Genomic DNA, 17,261 nt, shown 5'->3' with positions numbered 1-17,261 from the left:
GTGTTTCCATATAAGTTGAGATGGCTACAATTTGGAAATGAACTATTTTTATGTCTAAGCTAGTAGCATGGGAGAAGTTATTATAAGAGCAAAAGGGCATTGTAAACATAACAGCAAGAATGTGTTTAGACCACCATTAAAATGGATGAACCAGCCCTGTGGCATATGAAGATTTTCTCCCTAATTATCAAATGGAAACAGTACTTATAGAACAAGGGAAACATTTATTAAAAATATTTAACTGTCTAATACATTATACTTTAACCCATATTTATAGTAAAGGATTCTTACAAGGAAGAATAAACAGCTTTATGATACAATTAGTATAAGAAATATCCACATGGGGGACTTCTTTGTAGTGTAAAAACACCATACATCTGAAATGACCATTTTGCATATAAAAGCTACCAATGATGCTTCTGTGCACAATGATTAAAAAATTGAACACAAACAAAATCCAAAATATACAATTAATGCAAGCTATCCACAGCTAGCCCAAACTCAATGATGAGGAAACACTGGAGCAGGCTTAGTTCCACTTTGTCTGAAGTTACACATGGTAGATTGACTTGTATCAATGGCTCTGAGATGGCTTTTATGAAGTCAGTACATAAAAGCTGTTCTCTCCCTATCCAGTAAGCTTCACAGACTGTAAAACTTCACCAGTAATGCACTTTGATACTGTAGCTGTTGCCAAAGCAAAATGTAGTGTCTACAGTGGCCATGGCAAGTCACTAAAGTCAACTGGACCACCCAGCCCCGCATCTGCTTCCAAGAGGCTCATGATGACAGCCATTGCTGCCTCATCGTTACTGGGACTACTGGATCCTTGGTCGTTGTCTATCATATCGATGCCTATGTGGGGGTTCTCACCTGTGGAAGGAAGAAAGGCTTGTCAGTAAAAAATACCAAAGCACACTTATAATTGGAAAGCAATTTCTCAACACTAATAAGGAAGTTATATTTAACAAGAATAAGGGGTTATTTGGGGGATTCTGTTGCCATAACTTTTCATTGTTACTGCCTTTCAGAAAGAACATCTAAAAATTAAGGACAAAAAACCTTAAAATTCAATAATAATTTAAGTTGAGCCCATTTTAATATTTTTGTAACAAGTTAGTCAATAGTTGGTTGTAAAAATAATGGCAACTAGGAAAAGAGATGGTAGGAAAGCAGATTGAGAAAAGGCTGGATACTCTGAAAGTCATTGGGTGACTCAGCATCTGAAGCTGCATGGGCTCTCCCTCTGAAAAACTATGTGGGGGAAAATCTATGTCTGGGTTGCGTTGAGGCACATGGATCGCTGGAATATTTAAACGGTTCAGACATCCACTTCGTAATCATCTGCTTCAAAACTAGCTTGTTTTATGTAATCAGTTCTTAAACCCTCTTTGTAGTAGATGTTTTGCAAACTCATTTTCACTCATGGAGATAAATGATAATACAACTTACCAAGAATAGAAGAACTATCAGAATAGGGATAACCTGGGGTCTCCTGAGCCTGCCCTGGTAGTAGGCCAGTGGAAGGAATGTCTGGAGTCCCTCCATTTAGAATCTGCAAATAAAAGGGGAAAATATAAAGTTTCCCACTCAAATAGAAATGTTAATTACTATCATATGAAATGTTACTAAGAAGATGAAAGATGTTGGGTCGGAGGGTGATTTAAAATGGGTTCAATTTCATATTTTCCCCCTATCAAACAAGGGCCTGTTAGAACAGTCATGATGAGGGGGAACAGCTTCTCCCCTATAAACTGTTTTCTCTACATAGTATATTCTCTTTACACAGTACATGAAGATAAGCTGGGTAAATCAGCTAACTAGGATCACACTGCCCATGTATTTATTTAAAGCCAAGGCTTAAATTGCCAGTGAGCCCAGGTTGCCCTGTAAAGCAGTGAGTGTCACATGGCAGCAGATAACTGCTGAAGTATCTGAGGTCAGTAACAATTTGTGAAGAGAAACAACTAGTAAATCTTTGATCACCAGGTATACCAGAGGCACTAAATTAAGTAACCTCTGGTTTTCTCTTCCTAGGATGTGATCATTGATATCATTCCTCTATAGGAGCAGTTGAACTATCTTAAAATCCCACCCCCACCAGCAACACCCTGACCTGGACTGCCAAGCTTCCCTGCCCTGGGCTAAGCCACAGAAAAAGCCTTTAGACAGGGTAAGCACACAGTGATTTCAGACCTTGCCAGCAGATGGCGCTGCAACTTGGTTCTTTACAGTCAGTTGTGCAGGATGGGGATCCCTGTACATTTGTAAAAATGACTAAGTTGCCCCCCGCTCCGCCCCAGAATATTTTAGGTAGGGTACATTCATATAAATAACATGATTTTTGAAATACAAACTATGTATTAACATGAATAAATATTTTAATGAAAAATCACATTACAAAAATTTTTTTAGAAATGTTTCACAACATTGCAAATATACCTGGCTTAAGAGAGTTCAGTTGGAGTCTCACACCTGTTCCATTCAGTCTGTGTAAATGTAATTTGACATGTACGAAGAAAATTTTAGCCCCCAACAGATACGTGGTTGTATGAGGTCTGCCTTTTTACCAATTTTAACATTCTTTGATGATGCCTCAGCACTTAAGTATATGTCTCATAAATGCTCATTATGGTGTGGAATCCTGTTGAGTGCCTGTTTATGTTAAAAATCCATGAGTATATCTTGGCATTCAGAAAGGATATCCCTTCGGTAATTTTGAAATAGTCTACACTGATCACTTAGAGAGTCACTTAGAGGGTATTAGTTCACTTAGAATGGATTGATCTTGGGTGACTTGGAAATATCCTGTATTGATCTCTTTTAGCAGCCTTTCTCAACCTGTGGCACCACCTTTTGGGGGTCGAATGACCCTTTCACAGGGGTTGCATACTAGATATTTACAACATGTAACAGCAAAATTACAGTTGTGACATAGTAACAAAAATAGCTTGATGGTTGAGGGTAACCACAACATGAAGGTTGCAGCATTAGGAAGGTTGAGAAGGGCTGACTTAGAGGGTATTGGTCAGTCAGTGAGTTAGCAGATCTTTCAATTTAATGTGAAGCTGTTGTCATCGATCATACCATTGTGTAAATTTGAGGAAGCAATTGAGCTCCCAAGTAGCAGGTACAAGCAAGCTTTCTAAAAGTCCCAGTCTTGACTTGAGAGCCCAAACTTTATCACTGCCACTTGTCTTCCTTGAAGTGGCAAATATACAGTAAGGAGCTTGATAGAACCACACAGATAAGCTTCTTGAAGCAACTTTACTGGTAGGTATGCAGTAAAGCTCCATTCATTTCTTCATTTTAATAATTTTTATATGAGTGTTTTGCTTGTATATAAATATATACACTAAGTATATCACGCGTGCAGTGCCCATGGAGGCCAAAAGAGGGCGTCAGATTGCCTGGAACTGAAGTCACAAACTGTTGTGAGCAGCAGTGTGGGTGTTAGAAATGGAACCTGGGTCCTCTGCAAGAGTAGCTAGTGCTCTTAACAAGTACTCTCACCAGCTGAGCCATCTCTCCAGCCCCTGTTAGTTGTTTCTATTGTTTCATTGAAGACACTGTTAAGTTGGCTTACATTTTATTGTGTGTGGTAGGGAAGAATACAAAGATTTCTAAGAGTGGTGACATGGGTTTTTATGCTTATCAGTGCAAACAGATACACAGCAAAAACAACAGGTAACTTTTAACATAGTTATGAAAATAGCTTTGACTTGGCAAATCCTTGAAAGGGTCTTGAGAGTCTCTCAAAAGGTGACATCTGTGGAACCCTGCTTAACTGAACTTGGCTTGATGCCCCTGTATGTCCTAACTCCCCCAGGGATCTATGGAGGCTCACCTAGTCACCCCTTTTCAGCTTGACCCGCATGAAACAATTTCGGGCTGAATGACAACACTGAAATTGACTGAAACCCCTGCCCTGGTTTGCTGAGCCATTTAATGCTGCAGTTATTTTTAACTTGATCATGCTTTTCTCAGGAGTCTTGTTGCCAAGAACTTAAACAAAACAAAACAAAAAAAAAGATTCCATTTTTATTCTAGACCCATTTTTAAAAGCCAGTGAAAGAGGAAAATTTTTTCATAAACACCTCAAAAGCACTTCAGGTTTTATGACAGGGGTATGGTAGTCGCTGTTCATCAGAAGACCTGGAATTTTGTTAAAATTCAGGAGAGCTTGGATTTTCCATGTGTGAAGTCGGGAGGAGAGTATGTATATATATATGAAAGTTGTCCCAGGGATAAACATAAAACACACCAGGAAAGGTGAAAGCTAAATTAAGTCAAAGGGGGATAGGGACAATGGAGCTAGAAGCACAGGGGGGAGGCAGTAGGTTTGCAGGCCACATTACTCTACTGATGGTATTTTCTTAATCATTCCCAAGGGCCAGGCACTTCAACATTCATTGTCATATAGTAGAACTTCAGGGACAGAGACCACTGCTATCCTACCAGTATCAGCCCCATGATAAGGAAAACAGGGAGCTTAGAAGGTGTGAACAATTATAAAACTAGCACATGACAAAGCCAGGCTTCAAATGCACTATGGCTGTGCTCTTACCCACTAATTGGCTGGCTTTTCAATTTCCTGGAGGAATCAAAACCCCTTTTCAAATGGAAACTTGCTGAAGACACATCAGGCAGAATCAGCTGCCCTTCCTCCTCTCATCTCACCACCCCCTCCACCCATCTGGACAGCACTAGACCTGGTCAACCTGAGCCTGGAAGGAGCCCAGGTTTGAAAAGCTCTGCTCTGCTTCTGGTATTTGTCTCTTGAGAATCACACCTGAATTCATTCCTGGTAGTCTCTGTATGTGTCTAGGGGAAGGAAGATTTCATGCACAGTGTTCCTTGTGCCGTCCTGATCCTGGGTGCTATTAATAGATTTTTAACTTACAATTAGTATAATTTATATAGGTATGCAAATTCTCTTGTAAAGAGGAAAATAGGTGTTTTCCAGACCTCTATAAATCTCTATTGTGTCATCTTCTAGACAGCTCTTCGTGAGGGTTGATGACTGATGAAGTATTTGAGGCTGTCACTATCACATCATAGGGACACATTTTGGTGACAGATCTCCAAGTGTTCAGCTATAAAAGCCTGGCTTGACATTCAGTGTGTAGCTAAGGCTAATAATATTTTTTGCTTTTACTAATTGGTATCCATTCACTTGAAATTCCTGGCAGTAAAGTTCTATGGGTTCTTCCTAATCCTTCCCTCACAGGAAGTCTTGAATTGTGCCCTCAAAAAGGGTGACAGCGCCTCTTTCCTCAGTATGTTCTTCCTGCTGTCCCAAATACACATGGAGTACATCCCCCTGAGCAAGTCAGCAAGCGTCCCTAAGTGCCAGCCACACACAAGTGTGCTCATTTCAAGAAGGAAAGGACATCTTGACTTATACCAGAAATCACAGCAGTTCTGTAGTCCAGCCTCTAGTGTTTCAGGATGTGGGCAGAGGCTCTCTCAGTCTAAGCCATCATGCTTACCTTCTTGCCTCCTGGAGAGGAGGCATCAGGGGGAGGCGTACTTGTGATGTTCAGCGGGCTGGAGCCACAGCTGGAAGGCGACGACCCTCTTATCCTGTTAGAGAAGAGCTGGTTATGCTAGTTACAAGGCCTTTAGGGGTGGTGGGGCTGGGGAGATGCTAAGGAGCTCAGATAGGGACTGGCAAATGTTCTATAAGGGCAAATAACTCAGTTCTGTAGACCATATGGTCTCAGTCACAGTAGTCTGCATATAATACATAAGTGCAGCTGGGCTCCAAGAAAGCCTTATTCCAAAGCTGGATTGTTTTCCATGTATCTGATCTGAAATGTAGACTCCAAAAGCAATAACTGTCAAAGCCTTTGGATTCAGGTTGATTAATTTTAAGTGGTCAGCGTTATTTCTTCATAGAATACAGGTGAGCTGGAGACCTCAGAAGTTTAGCCATCTTTGCTACCATGAATTGGACGTAGAGCAAGAGATATGTCCTCTTCCCAGCAAACATTTACTAATGCATGTCCCTAGGTGATGGAAGGTGGCAGTGCAGCTCAGGCACACCTAAAAAGGAAACTAATAGTCAAGAAACAGTAGCAGCCTTCTTGGGTAGTGAGCGATTAAAGATGGATCTGGGACTTTTTCAGACTACCCCACTACAATAGGTTAGGAGACTCAGAACTGAAACCCTTCCTACGCCTGTGAGGCTGGTGACCCAGGGAGAGAAGCTGTGGCCTGGAGCAAGAGTTTGGGGAGCATGGAGGCAGCTCTGTTACCACCAGGTTTTCAGCTCCTCCATGATGAATACAACCTATTTCAGGCCACTGTGCCTAAGTCTCTACAGCTAAGAACTGGCCCCTGGCCTGCACGAACTATCTGTGAGAAAACAAGTTTTTTTGTCTCCTAGAGTAGAAACTCCTCAAAGTCAGGTACAGCTCTATTATGGACAACTTCAGACACACAGATGGCTAGAAACTCCTGAGTTTCACCCAACACTGTCTCCTTAGGATGCAGGCCTGTGAAGCCACCTTTCCCAGGTTCCTCATCCTGGACCTGCCTTTTCCCCATTCCTCATTACCTCAGCACCTGGTTCTAGATGCTGATTTCTCTACAGGACAGGTCTGGGTCAGGGTCAGGGTCAGGAAGCACACCTACCTTTGTCTATCCCTACTCTAGTGAGCTTCCATAACTTACAGCACAGCATTTTGGGTATCTTCTCAGTATCCAACAATGAATGGAATCTTGAAGAATCCTTATAGTCGAAACTACTTGGGATTATGAATTAGGAGTCTTTAACTCACTTCCTTTAAAGCTCTGTGCTCCTTCCTACAGGAAGTCTGGCCAGTTAGATTGCACTAAATACCATTTACATGCTTACAGACTGAGAAGTCCTGACCTTTTAGCACCTACCTTTATTGTAAACCTTGACTGAGACCAAGTTCAAAACCCTTGCTTGCTTGCCTCAATCCATGAGTTCCTATTATCGCAAAGAAAATATACTTCTAAAGGATTTTAAGATCATTCTGATAAAGGGCTCTGATACCATGTTTCAATGGTTTTGCATAGAGACCAGTGGCTGGTCTGAAACTGATTATACTATCTCCCCATCTCCCTTCAGAGCTGGAGTCAAGCAGCCAAAACCACCTCTGTGGTTTGGAGCAGACCTTACTCCAATGGGACAAAAAGCCTCTCTGGGTGACCAGAGAATAAGTTGAGTCAGTGGCTGCAGGGAATATTGGTCTTTCTGGGTCCCCTACCTCTTTCCTTACAATTATGTTCCATTAAAATTATGTTTTTAAGCATCTGGTTACCACCTTCTTGATGCTCTAAATTCAGATGGACTTATAAATAACTGCTTCCCTCACAATGACTATGATTAAGGACAGTTTCTGAGTGTTTATTATATGTTATGTTGGTTTTTTTCCTTCACAATCTCAACAGGGTCCTTAGGAGAGACATACTGCCTCCCTTCTGTGGCTTAAGTCAGCATACCAAAGATTAGATGTGTCTCCTAAACATAGCCAGGTGAACGCAGGCCCAGGACTGAACCCCAGTCAGCTACTGCCAGGCTCTGCTTTCACATGGAAAGGACACCCCCTCCCAAGAAAGCTGTGTCCCTTGACAGTTGATCTGCTTGACCTCTATTACTAACTCTAGGTAGCCTGAAGTATTTTTGTTAAGGTTCAAATCACTGGCTGATCAGCAGCAACTCCTACCCAACTGTGATGACCCAAAGTGTGATGACCCAACTGTGATGACCCAGGTGCCTCTGCACGTTCTGCAGCACCTGGGAGGGGGAGTATGGCATGCCGAGCCTCAGCTGGTTGCAGAGGCAGCCCAACGGATTACTTGCCTGTGGATTTCCATGATTTCCTCAGCAATCATTCGACCTATTTTTCCTGCTCCAGCTCTGGTTCCCCCTGGAATGCCTGGAACAGTGGGATGAGTCCTCTTTGGGCCACCTACAACAAAGGAATCTGAGAGTAGGAAAGGAGAAAAAGGAGCAAGAGATGCTATAGAGTGTCAGATAAAAACCTCGTGACCCACTTGAAGTAGAACAGCAAGGTTCTACCTTGTCAGGAAAACAGTTCTAGCAGGGGAAGGCTCGAGGTTCTATTCAGCATCCAAGAGCAAAGTTTTGACAATGAACCAGTTAATTTCCTTCATGTGCTAGGACAAGACAGCAAACCATGATGAGCTCAGCAGGTAAGGTAAGAGCAGGGGACACCCAACTCATCCGAGTGGGTGTGGCTTCTTGGAGGAGGCTCCCTGAGCTGAGTCTTCTTGAAAGATGAGTCTGAATTAGCTTGATAGATGGCAAAGACAGGAAAGCACCTCAGGCACAGGACCAATGTGTGAGAGGATTGGGGCAGGATGGAGTTTAGAAGTCTACTGCATGATTAGGGCATGAGCTTGGAACTGGCAAAGACACAGCAATCAGATCATGCTGTCCTGGTGACATCAGACAGGATCCACAAGGAGATAAGGACCAAGGGACTTAGCACAGAAAATATACTGGCTGCAAGATGGGTGTACTAAAAGTCCACCACACACAAAGCTGCAGTTACATTTCACTTAAATGACAGGGATGCAGCCTGAAAAATGTGTCCTTAGTTGACTTTGTCATGTCAATCAAACCTAGACATAATAACCTATAGGGTATAAATTATAGGCTATAGGGTGAGGCCTGTTGGTCCTTGGCTACCAACCTAGATTACTGTGCTATAGGTGACCACAGAGGTGGCATTTGTGGCTCTAAACAAGGTTGAGGGTAATGTGTTATTCTAGATATCACAATGATAATGGCATCAGTAGGTAAAATATTTGTCAATTGTGAGGTCCACTGCTAACCAAATGTGTGTTATGTAGAATAGAGTATGGAACTGAAAGAGTGAGATTAAAGTTAGGGACCAGTGCAGAGGCAATGGGTGAGTTTAAGAGACACAAAGGACAGAATGGTATATTTAGCTGCACAGAGGAATGGGAGGAACCAAACAACCAGATGAAGGCAGTACAGAAGATAAGCTTGGGATATTCTTTATTTCAGTGCCTCTGTGGTTCTGTCTGGGAAAGCAGACAGTGGGCATGGGAGTCACGAGCAGAAGGAGCTGGCTGAAGCCATGCAAGCAAAAGTAGTTCAGGAAGGACAGGTCCAAGAGAATCAATGCCGAGCCATAGGGAAGGAGCCCACTGGTATGGAATATTCTCAATGCAAATATACACCTTCCTCCCAAATGCAGGAGCCAGTGAGTCACCAAAGATCAAATCACAGCCTGTGGGTAACAAGGAGTCAAAGCCCCAGGAAGAGCCACAGACATTCACAATATCCCAGCAGCATGGCAGCAGCCATTCTGACTGGGACTCAGCACATCATGTCAAGGTCAGCTCCACAGAACATGGCAACAGGATACCCTGAACACTTGACAGGAGAATATCTCTGGTCATAAGCAGCTTCTTGCAGGCAAGCCCCGATGCCCAAACAGGACATAGTTACCTTCTCCAGAGGGCAGCATGCTGTCCATGCTGTGGGGGGATGCTGTTAGCTGCGGGAAGGTTGGGTCCCCGCCTTCCAGGACATTGGCTCTGTGAACATCCCAGCAATAAGGAAACATGAGTCAGGCTTGCTCAGAACCGTGCACCTTTCACCTTGGCCAAGGAGTCCGGTGTCCACTCGGGACCTGGACAGGCCAGAAAATGAAGTGTCTGTCTGAGTGTCTGAACAGGTCTCCTCACTGTTCTGTAACATGATGGGCAGCATCTGGCTTTGGACTCACTGCTTGCCTGGGCCTCCCTAATTTCTAGGCAACACAGTTTAGTAGATGTGGCTGAAGCAGTACCCCTCCCTGCCCATACTGCTACAGCACTTTTTCTCCTACCTGCCAACAGCTCCAGGCCCCTGCCTGCTTCTAACCACAGGTCGGTGAAGGTGGTACAAAGAATCTTGTGAAAGAAGGCTCTTCCCTCTCCCTGCTCACTTAGTGGGTGGCAGAAGCCTTTAAGAGAGTATTCCTACCAAGACTTGGGGTACTAGCCAGGTAGCCATGGAGACCCGCCCATCCTCAACCAAGACCAGAAAGAGCTAGTACCTATGTAACTAAGTCTTTCACTTTTGGTTGACAACCTCCTCCACCAGCATAAGCCGACACCCATATGTGGGGTTAGGGTTAAGGTTTCAAGAATTGGCTGTTTCCTGAAGTAAGTCTCACCAGTGTGGATCATATAGGACAGCCAATGCCTGTCCTTGGTTAACAACGCTTCCTGGCTTCCTCCCATCAGGAGATACTAGTAAGGTGACATTAAAATGTGCTGCCAATTGCCTGTACCCTTTGTCCCACCCAGGTAAGGATCCCAAGGCACCCCCCTTTGAAGCAAGGGTATATAGCTCAGAAAATACTCACAAAACAACAGTGTTGGTTGAGACAATGTATTCTACTTCCTTGGTCCACGGGTTCATGAAACTGAACCATCGACTTCGTAGTGTGATAAAGGAACCATCTTTGATCTTAAACTTATAGCAATTAGTCGTGATCTTTTCTCTTGTCTGTAAAACTGAGAATGCAGAGAAAACACAATTGTTGTCCTTTCCTCAAACCAGTGATTATGTTAAACAGGTCACCAGATCCCAGATCCTAATGGTGCTTAGCTCCCATGCCATCACACTTAGAAAGCCAAGGGGGCATGTGGTCATTGTGCAGACGGGTGGCGTCCGAGGGTCTAACTCATAGCCTTTTGGTGCATTTATCAACCTGCCACACCTTTCCAGAGTCTATGAAAATGAAGGCTTTCAGGAACACTGGAGTCAGCTGTGACAGGAACACTAGCCATGTTTCTTCCCTATCACAAAGCCCAAGGACAGAACAGTCCTTAGCCAGTTTAGGAAATCTGAGTCAATAGAGGCCACTGACCTGTTCAGATCTCATCCTTTGAGAAACTAACATCATGAACACTTTTCAAGTTCCAATTATTAGAGACAAAAGAGGCAGAATATGACTCCTGCCCTCTGAAGGGGAGTGACTGAGGCTACTTGAACACACTATCCAAGAGCAGCATAAAGAACCGCATAAAGGCTAAGGGATGACAGAGACTAGCAGTCAGGCACAGGTGACAGGGTCACAGATAGAATAAATCTGGGAAGTGAAACCAAGGAACTGGGTCAGGGTCAGGAGATCTGAGGTGGGAAGGTTTGGCTCTTGTACCTATTTGAAGTAGTTGGGTTTGAGTTTGAATATTGGCGCATTAAGCAGGGATATGATATTATTGGGCTTGATCTATTTAACAAAAAAATGAGATAACTGCAAATGGTGGACCCGGGGTGAGAGAAGAAGCAGAAGACTCACATGCACAGGTGCCTGGACCAGAGTCATGGCAGTGAGGTGTGAAAATGGGGACTTTTCATAAATAAATGCCTGCTGCAACTGAATAAATTCTGGTAGAAACAGTGAAGAAAGGGGTTGCATATGTGTCCATACCATCTGTGATGGTCAACTTTGTCACCCTGACACAACCTAGAATCTATTAAGATTAACTTATATGGAAGACACAGCCCACTGTGGGCAGCGCCATTCCCTAGGAGGGACTCTGAACTGTGTAAGGATGGAGAATTTGAGCTGAGCACAGCAAGAAAACAGTGAGCATGCATGTATTCACTTTCTCTTTGATCTAGACTGTGGGTATGATGTGACCAGTTGTCACTCCTGCCATTGTGACTTCCCTTTAGGACTGTAACCAGGAATCGTGAGCTGAAATAAACTAAGTTGCTTTTTGTCCGGGTATTTTGTCACAGTGATAGAAATAAAACTGGACACCATGAGTCAAAGAAAATACAGGAGGCAGTGCAGCTAGGTATGCAAAGAAAATCAGAGCAGTTCAGGACATATGAACTCTGTACAGACTCGGAGTAAATCCTAACCAGGAGATGGCTCTACAAGCTTCTATAGAGAAAACCTTCATGCAATGAGTAGGGGCTGAGCATCTGTAAGGGACAAATGGTTCCTGGGGCCAATAGTCTTTTCTTCTCTCTCATGTTTTGGCCTGAAGATTCCTGGGATGGCTGACTTCCACACAGTAGGGGCAATTTTCTCTGGAAGAACAATTTGGACCAGTGTAGAACAAAACACAGTTTATAACATCAGACTCTTTCTATGGCCCAGCTTACCTTGCCTATGACATTCTGCAAGGTGTCCTATATCGTCTTGATGAAAATACTCATAACATGATGTGCCTAGAAGTTCCTGTGGTAGATATGCCAAAATAGCTGTCGCCCTAAGAGAGAACAAGGGCTTTTTAGATAAGAAGTACTAGGACAAGTGATGACTTGAGGATGAGCAGCCCACTTCTCCTCATCACAGCCTCTAGGAGATCAAGGTCAAAGGGGGCAAAAAGCTAGGTGCTTTATCACTGGACTAACTATGTGGGTACCCATACCATCCAGTTTTCCAACTTGAATCAGAGTTATAAAAGCAAAGCAAAGACAACTTAAAGGGCTTCGGTCAGAAATCAAATTTCAGGAGGTCTTTAAATGACAACCATATTATTCAGGAAAAAGTAAGATAGAAATCTAAATGTCAGGACAGGGACACTCCTTTTTTCACTGCTTGCTTATATCAGGACAGCTGAAAACCCAGAGGCTCTTGTAGCTGAGACCACAAAAGCCTTAAAAAGCAGGTGCCTACTCTGCTGGCATTGTGTGGCTGTCTCTAGTAACTAGTTGTTAGCCTGTGACTATTCCTAAGGGAGGCAGCAGCAGCAGTGAATTTGGGACATTTGGTTCACAGTCTAGATCTAACGCCAATGAGCTATGAGTCTAGCAGGAGGTGATGCAGAGGCCAGACCTCAAGTCCTCATCTATAAGACGGAGACGCTGGGCAAGAACAGCTCAGCCGAAAGGAGCTTTCTGCAGCCGCACCGTCTGTGTGCTGTTAGCCACATGTAGTGTGAGTAGTCTGCGGCTGCTAGTGCCCTGAGAAACAGAGCCATTGATTCTAATTACATCCCAATTTAAAGACACAGACAAGTCCATCATGATCAACTTTACTGGGAAGCTCAGGTCTAAATAGCTGTTTCCATGTCTGACATTCTATTCAGTGTCATGACCCTGGGACAGCTCATAGCTGGAGGCCATACTTCTGTTTCCTTTCAGAACTGGATTTCATACCACCCACTTAACTATTAAAGTATATTAAAGATACTCAGAAAAATCTGTATGTTTACCATGATACTATCCTAATAGTCTGGTTTTTGGCAGAGACCTCGCTCACTCCCCTTACTCTCTGTAGGAATGTGCAGTCAGAGGTGAAGTATTCATAAAAGGGAAGGAGAGGCCCGCGGTCATTTTTCTCAATTTTTAGAAAAGATTATTATTATTCATTTCATTATTTAAGACACGGTCTTATGTAAGCCAGCATTGCTCTAAGCTCACTATATAGATGAGAATGACCTTGGAAGTGTGATCCTTCGGCTTCTACCACCCTGGTGTTCAGATCTGAGGCATGAACTAGCACATCAGCTACATGTGTTGCTGGGAACAGAATCCAAGGCTTCATGCATGTGAGGCAGACATTCTACCAGCCGAGCTACATGCCCAGCAAGAATAATATTCTCTTAGAAAAGCCAGCTGACCACCCAGTCTTCTTGGCTTCTCAACTTCGGGTTGAAATCCTCTGCGACAGAGTTCTCAACCTTCCTAACGCTGAGACCCTTTCACACAGCTCCTCACACTGTGGTGACCCCCAACCATGAAATCATTTTCTTGCTACTTCATAACTGTACTCTTGCTGTTATGAACTGTAATGTAAATATCTGATATACAGGATGTCTGATAGACAACCCTTGTGAAAGGGTCGTTTGGTCCCATGCCCCACCCCACCCTCCACCCCCCCACCCCTCCCAAGAGGTCAAGCCCCATAGGTTGAGAATCGCTGCTCTACTGCATTGCTGAAAGGTGAGATGTAAGGTCTTACCTCTGATCTACAAAAACAAATTTCCCATCTATTGCGTGTCGAGAAACGTACTCCATAGATTTCACCCGTATTTCCCCGTTCACTGGCTGTGGAACCATGTGTGAGTGCAGTCGCCCGATTGCAACAAGGCAGCTGAGATTGCAGCCTTCGTTGTCCGGCTCATTGTCTTCATCCAGCCCCATCTTTGTGGGTGGCCAGCTTTTCAAATAGCCTGTGCTGTGGATCGTGCAGAAGCTTTTTCGATCTGCTGGAAAGCAAAAGCCCATGGTGAGTGTCAGTGCTGGGTTGGCAGTGGGAATCGGTCTCACCCTCCTGAAGGAGTCACCTGGTGAATGGGCCAGGCAGAAGTGGTCCAGTGTCACGGGTGCTTAGCAGAGCCATACACCAGAGGCACCACATAAAGCACAGCAAGGAGGAACGGACCACACGGGGAGAAGCCTCCTATGATGGTTTGTATATGTTCGGCCCATAGAGTGGCACTATTAGGAGGTATGGCCCTGTTCGACTAGGTGTGGCTTTTTTGGAATAGGCGTGGTACTTGTGGGCATGGGCTTTAAGACCCTCATCCTAGCTGCCTGGAAGCCAGTCTTCTGCTAGCAGCCTTCAGATGAAGATGGAGAACTCTCAGCTCCTCCTGCACCATGCCTACCTGGATGCTGCCATGCTTCTGCCTTGATGATAATGGACTGAACCTCTGAACCTGTAAGCCAGCCCCAATTAAATGTTGTCATTATAAGAGTTGCTTTGGTCATGGTGTCTGTTCACAGCAGTAAAATCCTAACTGAGACAACTCCTGGGAACCAATGCTGGATGTTAGGTGAGATCATGAGCACTGGCTGGAGGAGGGGGAGAGCTGGAGTGTGTGATGGAGAACAAAGGTGCAGATCCAGAGATGGCTCACTGGATAAAAACACTTGCCTTGTGTGGGGCAACCTTATTCTAGCCTTGCTACGTCAAGATGGGAGGCAGAGACAGAAGCTCACAGGCCAGAATGCAACGTTGTGGCCAGAAACAAGAGAGACCCTGCCTCAAAATAAGGTGGAAAGATTATAAGGGTCTCGGGTTATTTGCTAACAGATGTGTTTAGCAGATAGGTAATGAAGGGTCTCCAACAGGATTTAAATGCAGAAACAGCAAAACCAAGTGCTTTGGATAGTCTAGCAACAGTTGTGGAGATGAAAGGCAGTAGAAACCAGGAGGAAGAGGGTTCAAAGGTACACGGGCAAGACTCAGAAAATGACAAGGGCTGGCGAGAACTGAACAATGGCAGGCGGATAGGGAAGCAGATACCACCTCTAGAACTGCTGGGATTTGGTATACGTGCCCGACAAGAAGATATAGATGGCTCCCCTATTTCAGGGTGACACTGAAATAGGATTTTACTGCTGCCACTCACTCACTGATTCAGGGAAGAGGACACAGATCAGAAAGGAGAGAAGCTTTTTAAAAAAACTTGAGATACACCCACACTGTGGACTTCAACACTGAGCAGCCCATCACAGAGCATTTTTACCAGCAGAAAACCAAATCTGAGCTGCCTGGTAGCCAGGGAGGCTGGCTTTATACAACCATGCCAACACGCTGGGAAAGCAATAGGAAGGATGGCTTTGGGTGCCAAAGAAGGCACGGGCAGTCTGTCTCCAGGGAGAAGGTGAAGGGAGCCTGGCAAAAGGAAAGAAACTCCAATCAGAGGTAGAAAGGCGTGTGGAGGACCCTGAACAGGGCTGGCAGCATTCGAGGAAAGGCAGCGTGGCTCAAATGGACTGAGGAGTGGCAAGGATCTCCGTTTGCATCGTATGCTAATTAGCAGGAGTCTTAACAGAGAGCAATGAAGAGTTTTAAATGAGGAGGGGCAGAGTGGGGGATACAAAGATTCATTGTTAGAAGACCTCATCACAGCTGTGTGCCAAAGCAGTACATAGTGTCAACCTCCTCAGACTGGAGGGAGTTGAGGGTAGCTGGCTCCAAGAGGTGAAACAGGCTCTTAGAAGCTGCTCTGGCTGAGAGACATGGCCTCTTCACTGGGCACACCAGGAACAAGGCAGGGTGACAGTCTGGCAACTCTGCCTTCAGGTTGTGTTCTCTCCTTTACTTTGGCCAAAGGCACAGAGGTGAATCATTGCCTTGAATCTGCCATCACCCTGGACTTCAGAAGAATGAGCCCCGGGGAACAGTTCATCCCAAATGAGGGTGGTTCTCCATGTGGGCAAGGCTGTCCCCTGGAATCAATTGTGTTCCAAGCCTTCCTTGTATCTTAACGTCACAGTAAGGATCCCAATGTTTAGGAACTGAGCTGAGACAGTGTTCAGCCAGACCACACCCAGACTACAGCTGCAGTGAGGCTTGCCCCTCGCTCCAGTTATTCCTCTATTACATCCTAAAGCACAGGTCAGTTCCCCAACAGACAGACTCCGGGCCAAGGATCCTTTTATTTGTTCCTCTAAGTGGCCACACTGAAGACATCTCTCTGTCACTCTCACCTGTCCCACTAATGGGAAAAGTGGTCCATTTTAGCTTGTTGGGGCTGCTGCAGCCTAGACTTTGGCCCTAAAATGTCTGGTTCCACAACTGGAGAAACAACTATTTTTTTTTAAACGCCTTTAATCCCAGCACTTGGGAGGCAGAGGCAGGTGAATTTCTGAGTTCGAGGCCAGCCTGGTCTACAGAGTGAGTTCCAGGACAGCCAGGACTACACAGAGAGACCTTGTGTCTCGAAAAAAAAAAAAATCTCTGGTTATACCTGGACATAAATAAATACCCTTCAGTGATATTAGTAAGTGGTACAGGTCAGGGACCCAAGTAGCCACTCTAGAAATGCCCCTGAGGCTTACTAAGATACTTGGAGTTCAAAAGAAAAGCTGAGGTAGAGATGTAAACTTAGAAGTTTTTGACCTACGGGTGACATTATCTATATACACATCACTGTGGACGGAGGAGAGTGGCCCCAGGGCAGGGAGGGGGAGCAAAGAGCCAGGGAGAGAACTCTGCAAGAAGAAAGAACCCTGAACATGTTCAACATGTGAAGTCACTAGGGAAATTGGCCAGGATTCTAGAAGGGTGGGTACTCTAGAGAAAGAATTGTGGCTGACTGCGGTTTTTTCCCCCAAACCACAACAGGACAAACAGAAGTTACACACAGAAAGCTTATTCACAAATCTGTCCCCATGGCAACACAGCAGGGCTCCAGCCTCCCCCCCCCCCAATTGCTCAAGGCTATAAGGTGAGAGGCAGTCCTGGCTGCAGGCTAGGGAGCAGCTGCAGGCTAGGGAGCAGCTGCTCTGGGGAGCTGAAAATCAGGGACTCCAGGTACACCTCCCT

General features: G+C 44.7%; 1 protein-coding gene across 4 annotated transcripts in view; it reads right to left on the bottom strand.

Moving 5' to 3' along the window:
- Positions 1-204: 204 nt before the first annotated feature.
- The window catches only part of Arntl (aryl hydrocarbon receptor nuclear translocator like), a 72,799-nt gene continuing 55,742 nt past the window's right edge, over positions 205-17,261 (bottom strand). Inside the window, exons 12-19 of one of the 4 annotated variants that reach the window (XM_028767984.1) lie at positions 13,944-14,190; positions 12,140-12,246; positions 10,383-10,533; positions 9,479-9,567; positions 7,838-7,961; positions 5,493-5,586; positions 1,453-1,555; positions 205-873 (exon numbers count right to left, since the gene is read on the bottom strand). In XM_028767984.1, the coding sequence (XP_028623817.1) occupies positions 713-873; positions 1,453-1,555; positions 5,493-5,586; positions 7,838-7,961; positions 9,479-9,567; positions 10,383-10,533; positions 12,140-12,246; positions 13,944-14,190 (1,076 nt within the window). In that variant the 3' untranslated portion in view covers positions 205-712. The remainder of the gene's footprint in view (positions 874-1,452; positions 1,556-5,492; positions 5,587-7,837; positions 7,962-9,478; positions 9,568-10,382; positions 10,534-12,139; positions 12,247-13,943; positions 14,191-17,261) is intronic. The other 3 variants (XM_028767987.1, XM_028767985.1, XM_028767988.1) reach the window with 3 other exon arrangements.

The sequence above is a fragment of the Grammomys surdaster genome, unplaced genomic scaffold (genome assembly GCF_004785775.1).
Source record: "Grammomys surdaster isolate TR1022 unplaced genomic scaffold, NIH_TR_1.0 184, whole genome shotgun sequence".
Classification (NCBI taxonomy): domain Eukaryota; kingdom Metazoa; phylum Chordata; class Mammalia; order Rodentia; family Muridae; genus Grammomys; species Grammomys surdaster.
The sequence above is the reverse complement of the archived record's forward strand: the minus strand, read 5'-3'. Positions and strand labels throughout refer to the sequence as shown.